The 20,601-nt window shown below is 33.7% G+C and overlaps 1 protein-coding gene across 4 annotated transcripts in view; it reads left to right on the top strand.

Annotated features, from left to right (window-relative positions):
- LOC126883163 (tyrosine-protein phosphatase non-receptor type 11-like) overlaps positions 1-20,601 on the top strand; it is a 525,151-nt gene that overhangs the window by 498,716 nt on the left and 5,834 nt on the right. For 3 of the 4 annotated variants that reach the window (XM_050648411.1, XM_050648412.1, XM_050648413.1), the window contains 5 exons: positions 2,002-2,266; positions 3,712-3,865; positions 4,038-4,239; positions 5,708-5,859; positions 12,230-12,459. In XM_050648411.1, the coding sequence (XP_050504368.1) occupies positions 2,002-2,266; positions 3,712-3,865; positions 4,038-4,239; positions 5,708-5,859; positions 12,230-12,459 (1,003 nt within the window). Of the gene's footprint in view, positions 1-2,001; positions 2,267-3,711; positions 3,866-4,037; positions 4,240-5,707; positions 5,860-12,229; positions 12,460-20,407; positions 20,517-20,601 lie in introns of all 4 variants that reach the window. The other variant, XR_007697534.1, reaches the window with a different exon arrangement.

Genomic DNA, 20,601 nt, shown 5'->3' with positions numbered 1-20,601 from the left:
TTGATCCTAATCGGAATAAAATAGGAAAAAGAAATAAAGCAAAAATATAAAATAAACATACAGAATTGTCTTTTATTTATTAAAATCAATACTCTAAAAAATCTATCAAATCTAAAACCTGTGGACACAGATGTCCGAATGAAATTTTTACCACTTAAATTTATTCTAGTTAAAAAAAAACAATTTATCGGTTTGTTCCCGATGACTTTGGTACAACAAAATAAACAAAACCAAATTATGTATTCGCAAGATTAGCTATACTTCCTATTTACTTTTTGAAATATTGGAATTTTAATTCCTACGCTTTTTACTCAAAATTTTAGTTTCCGAACATAAAAATATCTTTCATATAAGTTGACTGACCTTTAGCTTCAATCACTCTGATGTCTTCTCGTGACCCAAAACAGCTCTCCCTCGTTGACTATGTTAAAGGCTACTCATCAAAGCCCTCTCCGTTCTCCAGCTTCAAAACTATCAGCATACCAGCACCAATTCTCCAACAAGCCGGGCCTCTTTTGACACGTACTCGATTCAAACAAAACTCCAAAAATTCTCTGCTCTCCTTCTCACAATAATACAGAATCAAAGAGGTATTTCGTCTCAATTTGATCTGTCTCTCGTTCCACTTTTCAACACTATTCTCCACTATCAAACAGCCACTGGTACTTGCTAACTATCTATCCACGAAAACGTCGAACTACTCCTCAGCGATGCCAATAACATAATGCCTTCTTTTTCAAACTCCCTCAATCATTCAAACCACTTTTCCCCTTCCAAATTGCCAAGAATTAGAAACATTTCTCTTTTCCATTCGATAAACAAACAGTCATTTTCAAAATTATTCCGACCATCCTAATTACTTTCGGGGAAACTCTACAACATTTACTTGGGGTGAAACAAAGATATTAAAATTCCAAACTTTCTTTTAAACCATTTTTCTAGAAAATGATAATTACCTCTACCTGTGGATTCTATAGTTCCCGTAATAAACAATCTTTTTCCATTTTAAATCTAAATACATCGTCCTTTTCACTTTAATTATTCACAAAAGTCTTTAATGGTTCATCGGAAAGCTCATTAAAAAAGAAATCCACTTACATCCAAACTAAATTCTAATAAATATTTACAGATCAATATACAGGGTGTATTAAATTTATGTGCCCTCGTTATTTAAAAAAATTTTAATTTAATTTTCATTTTGCCTTTGATTGATAAATTGAAAACACAATAATATATTATATATATATAGGATATATTTATAAAGGGCGTTAAAGGATACCGTTAAGGGCGTAGGCGCAAACTTTCGCGCCATGTGTTTTAAATACATTCATTTGTTTTCGATTCCCGAGAAAACTAATAAATATTTTTGAAAAATTTAAACGCAGAATGAAAGGTTACATTATTACAGAGGGCCGAAAGTCCCTTAGAATCAAAAAGTTTCTTTTGAATGAGATATTTGAAATTAAAAATCACACTAAATTTTCTTTTTTTTTTGTTTGTCACCCCTGTAACTTATTAAAATAAACAATATAGAAGTTTTCAGGGACTATCGGCCCTCGGTAATAATGCAATCTTTCATTCTGTGTTTAAATTTTTCAAAAATACTTATTAGTTTTCTCAGGATTCGAAAAAACTACATGCATTTAAAACACATTGGTGTGAAATTTGGCGGCTACGCCCTTAAGGGCTACCCAAGATTTCTAAATATTTCGGTCAAAATTCGAAAACGGTATTTTGTCCAGGCAATTTTTTTGTAAAAGTTTGCCTTTTATACACACATGCCATGGTAGATGCACCGGCCTACACAGGATGTGACCGATTTATACAAAGTTGGAAGACAAGTAATAAATTGGGCGGTATTTGGCTGGATTTCGGGTGTTATTTTATTCCTTCGGGATTAAATAACTGGTTCCCTGAGCTAGAAATGGTGGTATTATTATTATCCCTATTATTATCTTAATCGTGTATCGTTATCTAAATATAGTTTTAATTAATTTCCAGTTGACGATACTCGGGTGAAGCTTAAAGACGTAGACCCAAAAGTTTTAGGTAGCGATTATATCAATGCCAATTATATCAGATGGAAGGTAGACGAAACCGTTGGCTCCGAATTGGGAAGCGATCCTAGCGGAAAAGTGTATATAGCCACGCAGGGTTGCCTACCTTCGACGATTGCCGATTTTTGGCAGATGGTCTGGCAGGAAAATTGTCGAGTAATCGTTATGACAACCAAAGAAACGGAGCGAGGGAAGAATAAGTGTGCAAGGTGAGTTATTTGTGTGAAGAAACTTAAATTAAAAAACTAAATTTCTATGGAATTCGAAGTATTTCTTTGAATTGGTTCCAATCTTACTTGAATAATAGGAAACAACTAGTTATAACAAATGATACTGACTCTAGTCTCAAAAACATTGTATGTGGAGTACCAGAAGGTTCAGTATTGGGTCCTCTACTGTTCCTTATCTTTATAAATGACATCACTAATCTAAAAATCGATGGGACATTTTTCTTTTTGCTGATGATACCAGTATCACTTGGAGCAACTCAACTATTGCATCCCTTCATGCAACTATAACTTCTGATTTCCTTACGATAAAAACCTGGTCTGACTCTAATTTACTCTCTTTTAACGTGGATAAGACAGTAGCACCATCCTATAAAAGTGCTCTTCAACCCCTGCTTGGTAATAACAGCCAGATATCTACCGTTGATTCTGTAAAATTTCTTGGTATTTTTTTAGACAGCAACCTCAAATGGTCCCTTCATATCGATTTGTTAAGTAAGAAACTCGCCTCAGCCTGCTATGCTATAAGATCTGTTTCGAAAGAACTCAATTTAGCATCTTCTAAACTAACATATTTTTCCTTGTTCGAGTCTCATCTTCGATATGGTCTTCCTTTTTGAGGTTCTAGTACAGCTGCTCAATTAGATGTTATTTTTAAATTACAAAAAGAACAATAAGGTATCTGTTTGGCCTCAGAAGAACAACACATTGCAGAAGTTACTTCAAATATCACGGAATTTTAACCCTTCCATCTTTATATATTTTAGAAACTGTTTGCTTAATTCGTAAACACATGCATGTCTTTCCAGCAAGGCCTCATCATGACTACTCCACCAGAAATTCAACTTTTGATGTCTATTTACCGATCCCGTCCTCTGAGTTAGTAAAGAAATCTATATTATATTCCGCAAAAAACTATACAACCATTTCCCTTTACAACTCAAATCTGCAACATCTTTCCCCAAATTCCGTAAAATGACAAAAGCTCATCTATCTAAAAGACCATATTATTCAGTAGAAGAGTTTCTTCATGACTAACTAAGAAATTACAGAAATGTACAAGTAACCAAACTTATCTACATTGGGTGTCACATGCAGCAGCTTAAACTTATTAGTTCCTATGTCTGTATTTTACTTTGTTGTATGTTCACTTTGCAATTCCTATTAATTTTTGCAATATATCGGTTTTGTTTTATTTTGACGATTTTATATTGACGATTTATCAAATTTCAGAAAATTGTATTTGTTATTGTTATTGTTATTATTTATTTTTTTTCTGACTATGTTAAGCTTTGTCCATAAAATTTGTATAATTTTCAGTGACAACAAAGCATATTTCTATTCTATTCTAAACGGTAAATTATTAAAATAATATCAAGAAAACAATGAAAAAACGTTTATACATAATATTTGTTTCTTTGTCCTAGATATTGGCCAGACGTGAATTGTACAAAAGAATATGGAAAGAGTAAAGTGAGGACGCTTATGGAGTCGCATACACCACATTATACGTTAAGAGAATTTTTAGTCACTATGGAGGGTGGCAATAGTGAAAGAAAGGTGTACCACTATCATTTTCAGGTATGATCTTTTGTGCAATGTAGTTAATTTATATTTATTTATCTTTATATATACATATAGACAAATCAATAATAGAATAGTTAATAACAATTTCGGATCATTTTGGTGAATAACTACCACGAAAAATACTTAGCGATATATATTATACAGACATTTTTTATGATGTTGCTAGGCGTGGCCAGATCATGGTGTACCGTCTGACCCCGGCTGTGTTTTAAATTTCCTGCACGAAGTCAATAAGCGACAGGAATCGCTCCAGATGGAGGCCCCCCTACAACCTCCAGGCGCCATATTGGTGCATTGTTCTGCCGGTATCGGCAGGACAGGCACATTTATAGTCATAGACATGATTTTAGACCAGTTGAAGAAATATGGTGAGTGTTTTTATTTAATATCGTAACGTTCTTTACAACAACTAAGCGAACTCTAATGATTCTTTTATATTACAATATAAGACCCAAAGTATTTTTTATATTATACCTGACGTAATGCCTGGAAGCATCTCAAGGATTCGCTTTATCATGCCTGCTGGATGTATCACTGTGACGTAGGCGGTGATGTAGAATGTTTATGACAAGATATCCCTGGGCTGTGAATATTCAATGAGGGCAAGGTCCCATATGATCCATAATCATGTTAAACCACCTCTACAAGTTATTCGCAAGAATAATAAATAGCCTGAGAAAAAAAATCTATTTTTACCAACCTAGGGAACTCGCAGGTTTTAGGAAAAACTTTGGCACTAACAACCACCTACACTGCATAAAAGGGAATATATAGAAAAATTTAACGAATACAACCGACCAATATAAATTATCGATTCTCCAAACTGATACATGCAATAATGCAACCATAATCGTAATATTACACAAATATACAAAATATACTATTTTTACTACAAAAACACGCTTACGCCAGTCAAGATTTCTGACGTCAGAGCATTGCCAAAACATTAGAATATTACTTTTCATCATAGCCATATTTCTTGTACAGTGAGAAGCTAGGCATCATCAATTGTCAGATATTTTTGTTTGTATTTATTTACTGTACAAATAATGTTTGTCTTACGTGACATCATGTAACGTTAATCGTGATATTTTACATGTAACGCCACAATTATGACATATGCTTGATAATCTAAGATCCGAATATAGGTCGATGTGTAATGTGTACCAGTCTGCTTGCCGGATGAAACATTGGTTTTATTAAATTTCATGCATAGACAAATATTTTTAGCATGGGTTGCCTATCAAAATCGTGTCATAGCTATCCTTGAGGGAGGGGGCATAGGGGTTGAAATCAATATTTCAAGCACATTTTTTTTTGAAAGTATGGTTGAATTATTTTAGTTTTAAATTAAATAGGCATATTCAGTACAATTCATAGATTATTCAAGAAAAAGTTCAAAGAAAAATATTGAAAAATAAGCCAAGGCGTGGCAAATTTTTTAAGACACCTCAAAATATAATGAATTTTGCGGTGGACATCAGAATTCATCATTAGCTCATGGTAAACAAAAAAATGAAAAAATATTTTATTAGCTTATAGTTTTTCGGGGTAACGCTGTTGAGTTTTTTAGTTTTATCGACTTTTGACTTTTTGATGCCACTCAGAAGTCAAAACAACGATTTTTTTTTTGAAAAAAGGGTGACAGCGTTACCTCAAGGAATGTCTAAAGAAAATATACAAAATTCCAGGTGGGTCTGTGAAGTAGATTTTGAGTTACAATGTCTACAGCCTTGAAAAAGCGTTTAAAGTATTGTCAACTTTTATTTTCAATTTCATGTTTGTCTGTCAAATAAGAAATAATCTAATAATTTTTGTTTTGGTATTGCCGTTTAGGTCTTGATTGCGAAATCGACATTCAACGTACAATCCAAATGGTGAGATCTCAACGTTCCGGTATGGTACAGACTGAAGCACAATATAAATTCGTTTATTTAGCGGTACAACATCATATAGAAACAACTACTGAAAGAATGAAGGCTGAACAAGTAAGTAAACGTTTGAATTTTATTTCATTTATTCGTTTCATTCGTCATTTGTATTAAATGTTTCTTATTTAAGTTCTTCCTTAATAAGCTAAGGCTTGGCGCACATTGAACCCAACCGAGACACAAGCGGACCGCATATTGAACCCAACCGTTGGCTGTCTCTGTGGCAAGTAGAGACGAGCAAAATCAGTGTGGACTTGTAACGGTTACTTTTGATACCGGTTCTCAGCGGTACTGAGTACAAATACTGATTACAAAATACTGATGTACATATTTAATCCTTGTGCTGAATTGAGTAGGCAACTTTAAATCGGTATTTCCGTACTTGTAACGAATAACGGTTTAAATACCTAACACCTCCCTAAGTAGTACTCGTAGCGGCATGACTTTCGAAAACATCGAATTTGATTATAAGCTGGCGCATAAAAATATATCTTACATAGAATATTTTATTTCTGTTCATACATAATACATATGTATTTAAAATAATATCAGTTATTTATTAATCCTTCCGGTACTGATCGGTCATAAAATAACACTATCTACATATTTTATTTTGCTTTTAAGTATAAACAAAAATGCATTATGGCGACAAGTTGAATTTGAGGGTAATACAATCTTCACAGATATATCACTCACGGTTTTAAGTAACATGAATCATTTTTCAATGATAGGTAGATTTAAGAAATTATACAAAAATTTCAAACCTATAGAAAGGGGATTACGCCATCATTATTTGTTTTTACAAACATCCTATTTTGACATCCTATTTCGTTTTAAGGGACCTTATTTTTCTAATAATGTGTTCTTGTAAAGGCATAACTTTGATTATTAATTTGGTATCGCTGCTTATTTAGTCTACTAGTAATAAAGTTATCAGAATTGAATAACAAAGCAGTGTTCACTCGGGGTTTTGACTATAATAATATTTTTATTTACCATCCGTATTCATTTCATTTATTATTTTCTCCCATACTTAGTCTTTCAATTTCGTCCTCATATAGTCCTCGTGACTGGTATTATATTTATATACCACGGGATGATCCCGAACGAATTCAATTTAGTCTAAGATCTACTGAACCCTCCGACTAACGGTCTTCCTGTAAGGCTAGAAATTTGTATAGTGATAATTCATAGCACACCAAGGCTAAAAACCATGACCTGGCAGGCATCGCCCTGCACGTTTATCTACCAGGTGAATCGAAAAGTGCATAGTTAAGGAAAAAATGAACTTTCTCCTGTAAAGTTTAAATTTAAGTATGTGTTTAAGTAAGTCATTTAGAAGAAATGTGTACAATGACAGGCGATTATGAACAGCATAAGACCTTGTCAGGCGAGGGGAAAGATTAGGGGTTTTTCCTAAAATTATTCTTTTTGCATCGAACAAAGTTTTTTTAGGTTTTTTGAATCATTCCAAACAGAAAAGGTCTTTAGTGACTTTTCTCTTAGGTTCATAGTTTTTGACATATAAGCGATTAAAAAGTTTAAAATTGCGAAATCGGCCAATTTTAACCCTGAATCGGACATTTAACTGAAAATTTCAATGTTGCCTAGGTAGGTAGATATTCTTTAAACATCGATTGATGAAATCCCGAAGAGTTTTTTGCAATCCAATATCGAAAACCCCTTTGTTTTGTAATTGCTAATCAAGCGGGCGCGACACTGTAATGTAAGTGAGGAAGTTTGAGTTTGCATAAATTCATTATCTCGAGAATGGGCAAATTTGAAGAGATATCCTCAGACAGGTCGATTTTTATTTTTAAATTAGGACTTTTTGGCATATATATGTGACTATACTAGTGACGTCATCCATCTGGGCGTGATGACGTAATCGATGAATTTTTTGAATGGGAGTAGGGGTCGTGTGATAGCTCATTTGAAAGGTTATTTAATTCTCTATTTAGTAATATAAAAGTTAACATAATTATTTATACAGAGTGTGCAAAAAATTTTTCTTTTTTTTGTGTAAATTAATTTAATAAAATTTTTTTTTGTACACACTGTATAAATAATTAAGTTAATGTTTATATTACGGAATATAGAATTAAATAACCTTTCAAACGAGCTATCACACAACCCCTACTCTCATTTAAAAAAATCATCGATTACGTCATCACACCCAGATGTATGACGTCACTAGTATTACATATATGCCTAAAAATTATAATTTAAAAATAAAAATCGACCTGTCTGACGATTTCTTTTCGAATTCGCCCATTCTCAAGAAAATTAATTTATGCAAACTCAAACGTCCTCACTTATACTACAGTGTCGCGCCCGCTTGATTAGCAATTAAAAAACAAAGGGGTTTTCGATATTGTATTTCAAAAAACTCTTCGGGATTTCATCAATTGATGTTTAAAGAATATCTACCTACCTTGGCAACATTGAAATTTTCAGTTAAATGTCCGATTCAGGTTTAAAAATGGCCGATTTCGCAATTTTCAAAATTTTTTAATCGCTTATATAAAACCATTAATCTAAGAGAAAAGTCACTAAAGACATTTTCTGTTTGGAATGATTCAAAAAATCTAAAAAAACTGTATTCGATGCAAAAAAAATAATTTTAGGAAAAAACCCTAATCTTTCCCCTCGCCTAGCAAGGTCTTATGCTGTTCAGAACCGCCTGTCATTGTACACATTTCTTCTAAATGACTTACTCAAACACATACTTAAATTTAAACCTTACAGGAGAAAGTTTATTTGACCCCTAAACTATGCACTTTTCGATTCACCTGGTAGATACACGTGCAGGGCTAATGCCTGCCAGGTCATGGTTTTTAGCCTTGGTGTGCTATGAATTATTACTATACAAATTTCTAGCCTTACAGGAAGACCATTAGTCGGAGGGTTCACTAGCTCTTAGACTAATTAGCTTCTACATGCCCATCTCGCAAACAAAAACAAGTAAAAATAAACAACTCGCAGTGAGTCACGCGTGCCAGGCCCACGAAAACTGTACGCCGATGGTGAGACCAAGTATGCCATGTGAGACCTGCAAGTGCATGCACTGATCGTAGGGTGGGTTCAATTTGCGGTATCTCGCTTCTAAGTATGCTTCACAAAAATGTCCACTTTCGCCGGTGTAGGTTGTGTCTCGCTTAGGTTCAATTTGCGCCAAGTCTAACTGTCGCTTGCCATGCTTGTCATGATACCTTTTACCTGTGTTATCGCTCTTACAATGTTAGTCATACATTGTTTCTAGTTGTGATTTCAATTTCAAAAAGATTTGATGCTTCAACTAATGGTAGGGGAGCAAAGTATGCTAAATTTGCAGTCACTCGAGCGTTATGGGGACCTATTGGGTTGTGATTATTAGGTCATAAAACCAAAAAAACTTAAGTAAAATTTTCCATTTTAGTGCGAACTTTCCATTTTTTAATTTAATTTTCCATTTCCAATCATTTTTTCCGATTATAGCGCCATCTATCCATAATTCGAAAAAATGTCTCGAAAAAAAGTAGCTTATTTTTACGTAAAGAATCCAAATCTGCAATTAAAATTTGGAGATCTCATGTAAGATTTTAAAGTAACTCCCCACCCCACCCCCTTGGGGGGTCGTGTTTGGTATCATTCGATAGATTTTTCAGAAACATTTTGAAAGTGTATTTTGCAGTTTTTCGATCTGATGTTCATTTTGCCAAATATCGCGGGGTTTGTATTTAAAATTTTAAATTTACCCCCACTCCTCTCCGTGGGGGGTCATGTTTAGTTCCATTCGATAGATTTTTGAAAAATATTGAAGATGTATTAAGTATTTATTATATTTTTAGTTTTTCGATCTGACGTTTATTTCGCGAAATATTCGCTTTTTTCTTGTGAAACTTTTTGACCCATTTCCTTACGCCCCGCTCAAATCCTCATATTTTTGAAATATACACTTTTTTGCATGTACTTAACTTAACATCTTAATCTGACAATTTCCAGTATTTTTAAGGATAGATTTTTTTTCGGGCCCCCTTAACGAACTTCCCTGTGTTAAGAGCCAATATATGGTAGATGTACATCTGCAGGGTACCAGGTTTCTCCCCATATGATAATCTGACGCGCTCGAGTAACTGCAAAAATCCCCGCTTGGGCTCCCCTAACATAACGTGTTAGGGGCCGTTCAAGTATTACGTAACGCAGGTTGGGGGGTCAAAAATCTTTAAAAATTGCGTTACGCAATAGTTAAACGCCCATTAGAGTGCGTTACGAAGGGGGGGGGGGGGAAGGGGTCAAAAATCTTCAAAAATCGCGTTACGTAATACTTGAACGCTTCCTTAAGTCTGTTCTTCACTTCGAAGACAACGTTGCCAAGGGTATGCTTAATATGACATTTCTTCTTCTTATTATTTTGGCATCATAACCCTGAATGGGCCTTTGTCTGTCTGGCTATGTCCTTTCATTCAGATATCTCTTGTGTCCTTCTTCTCCATTGTGTTATATTCACGGTTTTCAAGTTGTCTTCCTCGTCATCCCACCATCACGTTCTAGGCCTCCTTTTTTCGTCTTTCTTCAGCTTCCATTGTAATAACTGGGACTGTCAGGTCCCAGCCATGACAGTCTTTGACTTCACAAATGTTATAATATCATACCTTTTATTGAATTCAGTAACCTCGTCGTTTCTCCTAATTCTCCATGTGCCTTCTTCCTCTTGCACCGGGCTATATACTTGTCTCAATATCTTTCTCTTGAATGGCCCGAGTTAGGCTTCATCTTTTTTTGTCATTCCCTAGTTTCACAACCATTGGTTCCTACAGATCTAATCAATGTTCTGTAGATAATCATTTTGTTTCTTTTGTCTAATAATTTCGATGTCATCAATCTTTTATTAGCATAGTATATATGTAAGATTCCCACTGGAAATACATGCATTAATTTTGTTGCTACTTACGGATTTCTTTTATTTTGACATTGCTAAGAGTGCAGATTTTTCTTTCTCTGTTAACACCCTCGTCCATCCATTTGTAATAATTTTCACCTATAAAATCTTTAATATTTTGTAACCTCTCATTTTATATTTTATGTCTATTCTTCATAAAATTTTCGTAAATGTCCGTTTTGTGTACTGAAGTCATTCGATCTTTCTATTTTCTTTTGTTGACTTAATTCTTTTCCATATTTATTAAGCCATATTCGTAATAGGGAACTATGCACAACGAACATAATTTAAAATACATTTTAAAATACGAAAAAAAGTTGTTTTTGTCTTTTGTTTGGCCCCTAAAACCATTAAAATCAAGAGAAAATTCAAATTATAACAACCATTCCAAAACGCGCCCTCATTGGGCGCCAGTGGGCAGGACATGTAGCCCGGGCCTCTGAATCGAACATGATAAAAAAGATTCTAACAGCGCAACCCGTGGGAATGAGAAGACGGTGTAGACCAAAGCTGAGGTGGATAGACGGGGTAACACAAGATGTCGAGAAGATCGGAGTCGGCAACTGGAAAATGCAAGCAAGGGACAGAACAGAATGGCGTAGAAAGCTTGAGAAAGTCGAGGTCCTCTAAGGGCTGTAGCACCAAGATGATGATGATGATTTATTAAGCAATATTCTTAATAGGGAACTATCCACAACGAACATAATTTAAAATACATTTTAAAATACGAAAAAAAGTTGTTTTTGTCTTTCGTTTGGCCCCTAAAAACCATTAAAATCGAGAGAAAATTCAAATTATAGCAGCCAGTCCAAAACGCGCCCTCATTGGACGTGACGTCATATTGCTAGAATGTTCAAGTTCAGCGCCATTAATTTATTAGTTTTAATATTCGTTTACTTGTAGTAATTTTATGGTGTATCTTCCAACAATTTTTTAAAATGACCGAATAAACTTTTGACCGATTTATTAAAAAAAAAAACTATTTATCAGACAACAGATGTTAAATACTTACATTAAACTTACTTTTACATACATGAAGACCTTGAGAATGAACTAAAATGTCTTTAATGTATTTTCAGCATGTATGTAACCACCTTATTAAAAGCCGTTTCTTGTCGACTGGTAATTTAATAAATATTTTATTGGGGGTTTTAATAGTTGTACTTTTAAATAACGGGACTAAACAACACTTCTTACTTTTATTTTCCATAGTAAAAACACACAGTTCAATACTATCTCTTCAAAAACTGTATCAAACTCCAAAGTAAACAAAATGGTATAGATTTTTATATGAGACAGAAGAAATGGCATTACAAAATATTAAGATATGACGTCACAAGGGCTCGCGCGCTTTGTCGATCGTTTGAAATTATTTAAATACACAGAAGATTGTAAATTTGTACTTCTCGGTTATTATGAGTTTTTCAGGCGTGAAATTTTGGAAATCTTATTTTGTGAAAATGTGCAAGTTCCCTATTAGTAATGTACATTACTTTCTTCTTTTAGAAATCAATGCAACTCGGAAGAGAATATACAAACATTAGATACAGCAATGACATAGCGAATAACTGTTTGTCTCCAACCACGCCCGGCGGTTTTGGAGGAATTAGCTCGCCCAACAATCGGTCGAGCACAACCGGCATCACATTTCCCTGTTCTAGTCCGAATACCGTGACCATAAGGCAACAGGAAAGCAAGAAGCCGGCCAGGGCGCTCTCGGAGATTTCGTTACCAAGGTATGTTAAATGATTTTTGTGCTTTTAGGCTAAGAGTATAGACCAGTAAATGACCGTTTTGGAGTGTACTTTTTCTCGTTACGACGGATTTGCTTGAAAATTTGGATTTAGGTTCCTTTTACCCTCTACTTCACTTATGGACTTGAGCCCTTGAGACCTTTAGGCCTGGATCCAGCGTACCAAAAAAAAGTTTATTAGTAGCAAGCTGAAAATTTGTCAGTAGCTTAACGGTGTCTAGTCGGACAAACTTTGATGTACGGGAACACTGGAACAGGGGAAGTTTTAATTGTGGAACAGGCTACAGGTTTCGAACGCCAGACTATGAAAACGTCCCATGTATTTTGTCGGACAGAACTTCCAAGTGATTTGTTACCCTTTCAATGAACTCTTATGCAAAAATCCGACTGCTATTTACCACCAATAGAAATCCTGTCATCTGACATGTTCTACGCGTCGGACTTATTAAAATGCCCAACATATTTGTCGGACAAACATTTTTTCATATATTATATAAAGTTTGTGAATAAACTTAAAAACAACCTGCTAATTTTCACAATTATAAACTTGTCAGGATGACACGTTCCACAATTAAAACTTCCCCTGTTCCAGTGTTCCCATACATCAAAGTTTGTCCGACTAGACACCGTTAAGCTATTAAAAAAATTTTCAGCTTGCTATTAATCAACTTTTTTTTGGTACTCGGCATCCAGGCCTACTTTTCCTTGGATAGTGAAAGCCACCCCTTCGCGAGGGTAAAAAAACATACGCTTAAAATAAGTCCGGAAATAGATCAACTGCCTAAATTATAATCAACTTTTGTTCTACAGAGTTTTTCAATAAGTCAATACTTTTTGAGTTATTTGCGAGTGAAAATTTTCATTTTCAACAAAAAACACGTTTTTAGACAGTTTTTCGCGAATTACTCAGAGAGTAAGTATTTTATCGAAAAAAAAAAGAATGTGTGTGTACTTTGTACGCACGTAAAAAATTATACTTCTATTAAAATATAATCTAACTTCATATTATGATTTCAACAAAATCAATATACCTATCTATCTACTTTAAACAGTTTTTTTGTATTGTATTTAAATATTAAACTAATTTTAGAAAGAACAAACAAAAAAAAAGAAAAGGATATGACTTTGTCCGGATTTGAATAGGGGACCTCTCGATCCCTAGGCCTAGGCGAATGCTCTACCGATCAGCTACCACCGTTTTTGTATTCAGTCGATCATTTCTCGGACATAATAATTACAATCACGGTGACAGATACATTAATTGAAAATAAACATTTTCAATAATAATTATTAGGAGGAATATATATATATATATATATATATATATATATATATATATATATATATATATATATATATATATATATATATATATATATATATATATATATATATATATATATATATATATATATAATGATGATGATGTTGGATAATCGAGTACAAATATAAAAATAAATAAGCAAAATCATTGGCTAATACTCGTAAAGTGAATGTGAATTTAGTTGGAAATATATAAAATGATGAAGGGTCATCATTCCATACATTTCTGTGCAACTATATACACCGGTGTTTCGGCCTATTTGGGCTTCGTCAGTATAGTGTAGCAAGTTAAAAAAGTTGTTTGTTAACTTGTAAAAGGATTACTACAGGAGCAACGTTACCATTTTTGGTCAGATTGTTAGAAGACCCGCAGTCGCAAGGCTACAACTAACATTGCCAAGGAGGTAAGGCTACCTGAGTAAATGAAAAGCCATAACATTATTAAATAAAATGATGTTGGATAATCGAGTACAAATATAAAAATAAATAAGCAAAATCATTGGCTAATACTCGTAAAGTGAATGTGAATTTAGTTGGAAATATATAAAATGATGAAGGGTCATCATTCGAAACACCGGTGTATATAGTTGCACAGAAATGTATGGAAAAATACACGCACATACAAATTATAATAAATATATTTACTAAAAACACTAATAATATATTCTTTTCACGCACACCTTATTTGCTCTACATAACTTAAAAGATGTAGCGACTAATACCATACGTTACCATACTGTCGGTGTGTGCATGCGCCAGGGAATGTAAAAATTCACCCTCGTGCCTAAAGAAGTATAACTTCAAAAATATTCTTAGCAAAAATGTAGCCTATAAAAAACGAAAAAAATAGTGTATGTTTGTATGTATGAAGTCTGCAAACCCAGTAGAAGTAGAGTAAAGTTTTAGGCATGAAAAGTAGGTTCTTATTCTTCAAATTCCAAATCGAATATTTCAACGTGAAATACCAAAAAAAATTAAGCACTTTTCGGGGGAAACTTATCAAAACTTAAGTAAATGTTTAAAGCTTTATTTTTGATTTCAGTTTTTAGCATCAAAACTAAGCAAGTTACGCTCAACAAACATGAAGTTATTCTCTTTTTTTTGGTAAAAAATCGTGAAAATCGCCCCGTATTTAGCATCCCAACTGAAATTAATCGTTACCTCTTTACAATATGTATGATCTGTAAGTCTCACCAGTTCAAAGTACTTATTTTTGAAAAAAAAATTGGTTTTAACACGTTCGGTGCGTATGTCGCTCATCGGCGACATTAGGTTTCCATCTTCAGTGCGGATGTCGCCGATGAGCGACATGTGTGTACTTACTTCACATTACAAAAAATATTCCAGGTTCTAGGAAAAGTAGGTACTTAAATATACGCATCAAATGTGTTAATGTGAATTTTTTTTTAATTTTGAAAAAATACCTTTTTATCAAAATAACTGAAAAAGTATTAGTGATACAAAAATCTCGTAGAGTAGAAAAAATAGGTTTTGCTTTTCTGAATATTTTGGATTTTGTTTTTCGGTAAGATAAAAATTGGTTAAGCTATGGCTGTTACTCTGTGCATATACTCGTGATTAGTGACTCGTTTAAGCCCTTTCAATTACAACACGTTCAAAAATAAGCACTTTGAAACGGTGAAATTGTAAAGCGGTAACGATTAATTTCATTTGGGATGTTAATGGGGGGGTACATATTATTTTTTTACCAAAATAAAGGCACCATTTATTTTAAGCTACAGTTGATGCTACTAAAAGCTTTTATCAAAAAACAACTACTTTATACACTTTAAAAAAGTTCTGATGAGATTTCCCCGAAAAATGTTTCATTTCGCGTTGAAATATTCGATTTGTAATTTGACGAATAAGAACCTAGTTTTCATGAGCTACAACTCTTGTTATTATAGTCACATCCCGAATTTCAGGCACTCCTAGGTTTGACTAGGCAATCCTCAGGTCTGACTGACGGTCTTAGTGAAAGCCCGAAATAAATTGCATTTTCGACCTTTGTCTAGTCAAACCTAGGAGAGACTAAGTTGGTCAGGCAAAGGTCGAAATTTAATTTTATGAAATGGGGGTTTGACTAGTCAAACCCCGATCTGCTATTAAAATGCCGTAATTTGGTAGATTAAGTTTAATAAAACGTCATTTTTTAATTTTAATGTTTATTATTTTTATATTGTCGTAATTAAAATAAAGAAATTAGTGTTTACTCTCACATGCTGAGGCATTATGGCATTTGGAGTTGCACAATACGTTATACCTTCACTTAGATAATTTTGAAGGGCATTTCTTATTGCAGTAGCATTTTATAAACCCTTGTCCTCCACATTTAGAATCTTTTGCAGGGCCGGTGCCAAAATGAGTGTCTTTTTCTGCTGCTGTTATGCAAAATCATAGAAAAATAAATTTTTTAAATGTGGTTTCCAGCTAAAAAAATTCCAGTCATAATTCGCTAATCCGTGTAAAAATTAAAAAATATTTTATTACAAGTTATATCACATTTAACTCCAAAGTACTCGTCAGGTACTTAGACTAAATACTTAATAGAGTAAATGCTATTTGGCCTTTAGGACATCAATTAGGAGAAATTTATTTTTAGAAATTTTACATAATAACTTTAATAATGAGATTAAACAAAACCAAAAATTGTATGCCTAAGGGCCGGTTTTTCAGTGCTGGGTTAACCCAGATTTTTCGGTCACCGAAATTTTTATGGTTAATCAGTTTTTCAATACTAGGTTATCGCTTAAACCCGTTTAAGTTGACCAAGATTTTAACCGATACTCGCTATCATAGGTGGTTTAACTCCGAATTTTCCGACAGACGTTTATCTATATTTGCTGACAGAAGAGGTTAGTTAAATTATGACTTTTGTGTTATCGCGGGAAATATTGTATTATGTATTATTATATTCTTGATTATATCTTCATCATCAGATGAAGAATCGGAACTTGAATGCATTAATCATTTTTGTAATGTTATGTTATTTGTTATTTATAAAATAGGTTAAGAAATTCTATTTTGTTTATTTTTCTGTCAAAAATCTATAGAATTGCACATCTTGGTTTAAAGCACTGAAAAACCGGGCCTTAAAGTTAAAGATTTTAAATTTATTTGCAGTTTAATAATTTGGTAAGATTTACTCAATATAATTAATCCAGTAGTAAAGCTATTCCTAGGAATTCATGGACTAGGAAATGCCAAACAATGGGAATACCAGTAGGAGATTCTTATTTGTATACGTTGCTATTTGCTGACGACCAAGTTGTGATTGCTGCTGATAAAGATGACGCCAGTTACATGATTAGAACATTGAAAGAGGAGTACCGAAAATGGGGCTTGGAAATGAGCATGGAGAAAACTGAATACCTTGTAGTCGGAGGTGATACTGAAGATTTAGAATTAGAAGGGGAATACATAAAAGGATGTGATGAATTTAAATATCTAGGTTCTATTTTTGACAAACACTCCACATGCGATCAAGATATAGAATATCGAATAAGTCAAGGAAGAAAAGCTATAAAACAGCTGAATGGCATTTGGTGGAGTACAGGATTGCAAAATCAGACAAAGAAAAAAATCTACCAAACTATCGTGGAAGGAATTGTCCTGTACAACTCGGAAGTGTGGGAAGTAAAAGACCGACAAAATAAACGACTACAAGCTTTAGAAATGGACGCGCTTAGAAGAAGCTGCAGAATATCTAAACTGCAGCATATCCCAAACGAAGAAATAAAAGAAAGAATGGAAGTAGAAAATGATGTTATAGACAGAATAGAACAAAAAAGATTGATATGGTACGGGCACGTCCAGAGAATGGGACCAACAAGATGGCCCAAGAAAATGATCCAGTATGCACCACCCGAGAGAAGAAAAAGAGGCAGACCGAAGAGAACATGGTTACAAGATGTAGAGAAAGCAATGAACAGTAGACAACTCAACGAGGAAGATATTCGTGACCGAAAAGCATGGCGAATAGGATGCGGGAAACGGCGAATGCTGTAGAACACCCGATATATATAGTAAAGCTATTCACGTGGAAAATATAAATATTATAAAATTATAACAAAACTTTGAAGGTTGCAAAACAATTAAGTGAAAATGTAGGTATATGGAGAAGCAGAATTCAAATCTATATTAGAAGTTCGACAGTTAAAAAGAAACGTCAAAGTTTATGAACAACCAGATGAACAACCTAAAACGGCAGAAGAGAGGGTTTTTATACCCTAGTTTTTTGTTTTTTATACCCTTACACCTACTCCTTTATGCTCATTAACGAACGTTTTGACTTGTTAGAAAATCACTTTAATACGTAGCTTGAGGTTTTTATACAATCTGTTTGAGATAAGTAACAAAGATTAAGAAAACACTGACAATTTACAAATATGCTTGACACACGGTAACAACAAAGGTGTTAACTCCATGGAACTTTTCGAGGAAATATTGATATACAGATATTTTTAGTACAAGTACAAATACGACAATACCAGTAAATCCATTAAAATTTATAATCTCAAATCAATTATCTTTTTCAAATTATGCAATGCAATGCCATTTTATGCACGGCTCCAGTAAGCGTAGTGAGTGGCAAACACTCATTTTCTAAATCCTATGGATAATTTTGTAAAAATTTAAATAAGGAAAATAATGTTTTAAGATATTTACATCTTAATTACATTTTGTACCATTATCAGAAGATAAAATATCTAAATATAGGTAACTAATTAAACCGAAGGGCACCTTAGCTAGTTTTGCAGGCGGGCGCCTTATACCTTAGCGCCGGAACTGATCTTTTGTACTAATTTCTTTTAGAGACAGCTTAACTTCTGGAACATCTTCGAAATTAAGAAAATTCTTGTTGCATTCTCTTATTTGATTTCGTGAAAAAGTGTGTTTATTTTTCCATATTTCATACCAACTCTATATAAACCGTCGGTTGTTTTATCTTGTATGATACCCAAAATATTTCGAGTATCTCCTATGGCTCTATCAAAGCTGGGGATAGGTATTGTTACAGTTTTTTCGATCGAAATTGGAGAAAATTTTTTTTCACTTAATTGTTTTATAGCATCAGCCTGGGCATGAATACCTTCAATTGCATTTACTTGATTTTTTTTTAATCTTTTCTGTCTGTGCACAACGCATGCATGTAACTTTTCTTTCAAAACCGTATGCCATAATATCTACTAATACTAATGGATCACCATAATACTAACGAAGCCCCTGGACCGTCGTCACTAGGAGAGGAAGAAAATTGTCAAACAATTCAGATTACTTCGTCAGATGTGGTTTGTTGTATTTGTCAAAAAGAGAGTTCTGACGCACATACGTGCATAAATTGTAATCAGGTGGTAACATGTTGTGAGCGCTGACAGCACACTTAGTTATGCACACTACGAAGGTTTTGAAAGGAAAGTTATATGCATGCGTTGTGCACAGACAGAAAAGATTAAAATAAATCAAGTAAATTGTGTCTATAAAACAATTAAGTGAAAAAAACCAATTCCTCCACCAATACCTTCAATTTCGATCGGAAAAACTGTAACAATACCTATCCCCAGCTTGGGTATCATACAAGATAAAGCAATTGACGGTTTATATAGAGTTGGTGCGAAATACGGAACAATAAACACACTTTTTTCAAGAAATCAAGTAAGAGGATGCAAAGAGAATTTTCTTAATTTCGAAGATGTTCCAGACGTTAAGCTGTCTCTAAGAGAAATTAGTACAAAATATTATAAATTTGTAGGACAAAGCTTTATAAAATACTATTGCAATAAGAAATGCTCTTCAAAATTATGTAAGTGTAAAAGGTCTAACAATAAACATTAAAATTAAAAAATGACGTTTTATTAAACCTAATCTAATAAATTACGACATTTTTGTCTACAGGGTTTGACTAGACAAGCCCCGATTTCATAAAATTAAATTTTGACCTTTGCCTGACCTACTCTCTCCTTTGTCTCTCCTAGGTTTGACTAGACCAAGGCCGAAACTGTAATATTTATTTCGGGCTTTAACTAAGATCGTCAGTCAGACCTGAGGATTGCCTAGTCAAACCTAGGAGTACCTGGAATTCGGGCTTTGACTATAACACATAAACCACGGTTTTCGTTTTTTATAAGCTACATTTTTGCTAATATTTTGTCGATAAAATATTACTTTTTGAGTAATTTCCGAAAAAACGTCTAAAAACGTGTTTTTTGTTAAAAATGAACATTTTCACTTGCATATACCTCGAAAAATATTGACTTAGTGAAAAAACTCTATAGAACAAAAGTTGCTTGGAATTAGTCAGTTTATCCATTTCTGGACTTATTTTGAACGTATGTTTTTTCACCCCCGAAATGAGGTGGCTTTCACCACCCAAGAAAAAGCAACCATGGGCTCAAGTCCAAAAGTGAAGTAGAGGATAAGAGGAACCTGAATCTAAATATTCATGCAATGTGGTGGTGACACGGAAAATTACACGGTATCGCCGTATTTCATGTTAATTTACTGACCTATACATATAAAACCATAATTTGCTCGTTTTCAGCTATCACCCAGTCATCTCTCGTCATTAAAATTTTTTATTTAAAATATATGTTGGGATATTTTTACAGGGTAGAGTTAGAAGTAGAATGTGTCGTGTAGTTCCTCGTATCCGCTCGGTTCCTTTTCAATTCCGACGAATCGCTGGCAGTCTAAGACCGAAAGTATTGTTTATCTATCGTAAGTGCACACCAAACTATTCTGAACGTATTCATAATTTTTTTTAAATTAGGTTATCGTTCATGTATGTACTTTTTGCATTTTT

This window comes from Diabrotica virgifera, chromosome 4 (assembly GCF_917563875.1).
Source record: "Diabrotica virgifera virgifera chromosome 4, PGI_DIABVI_V3a".
NCBI lineage: Eukaryota > Metazoa > Arthropoda > Insecta > Coleoptera > Chrysomelidae > Diabrotica > Diabrotica virgifera.
The sequence above is the reverse complement of the archived record's forward strand: the minus strand, read 5'-3'. Positions and strand labels throughout refer to the sequence as shown.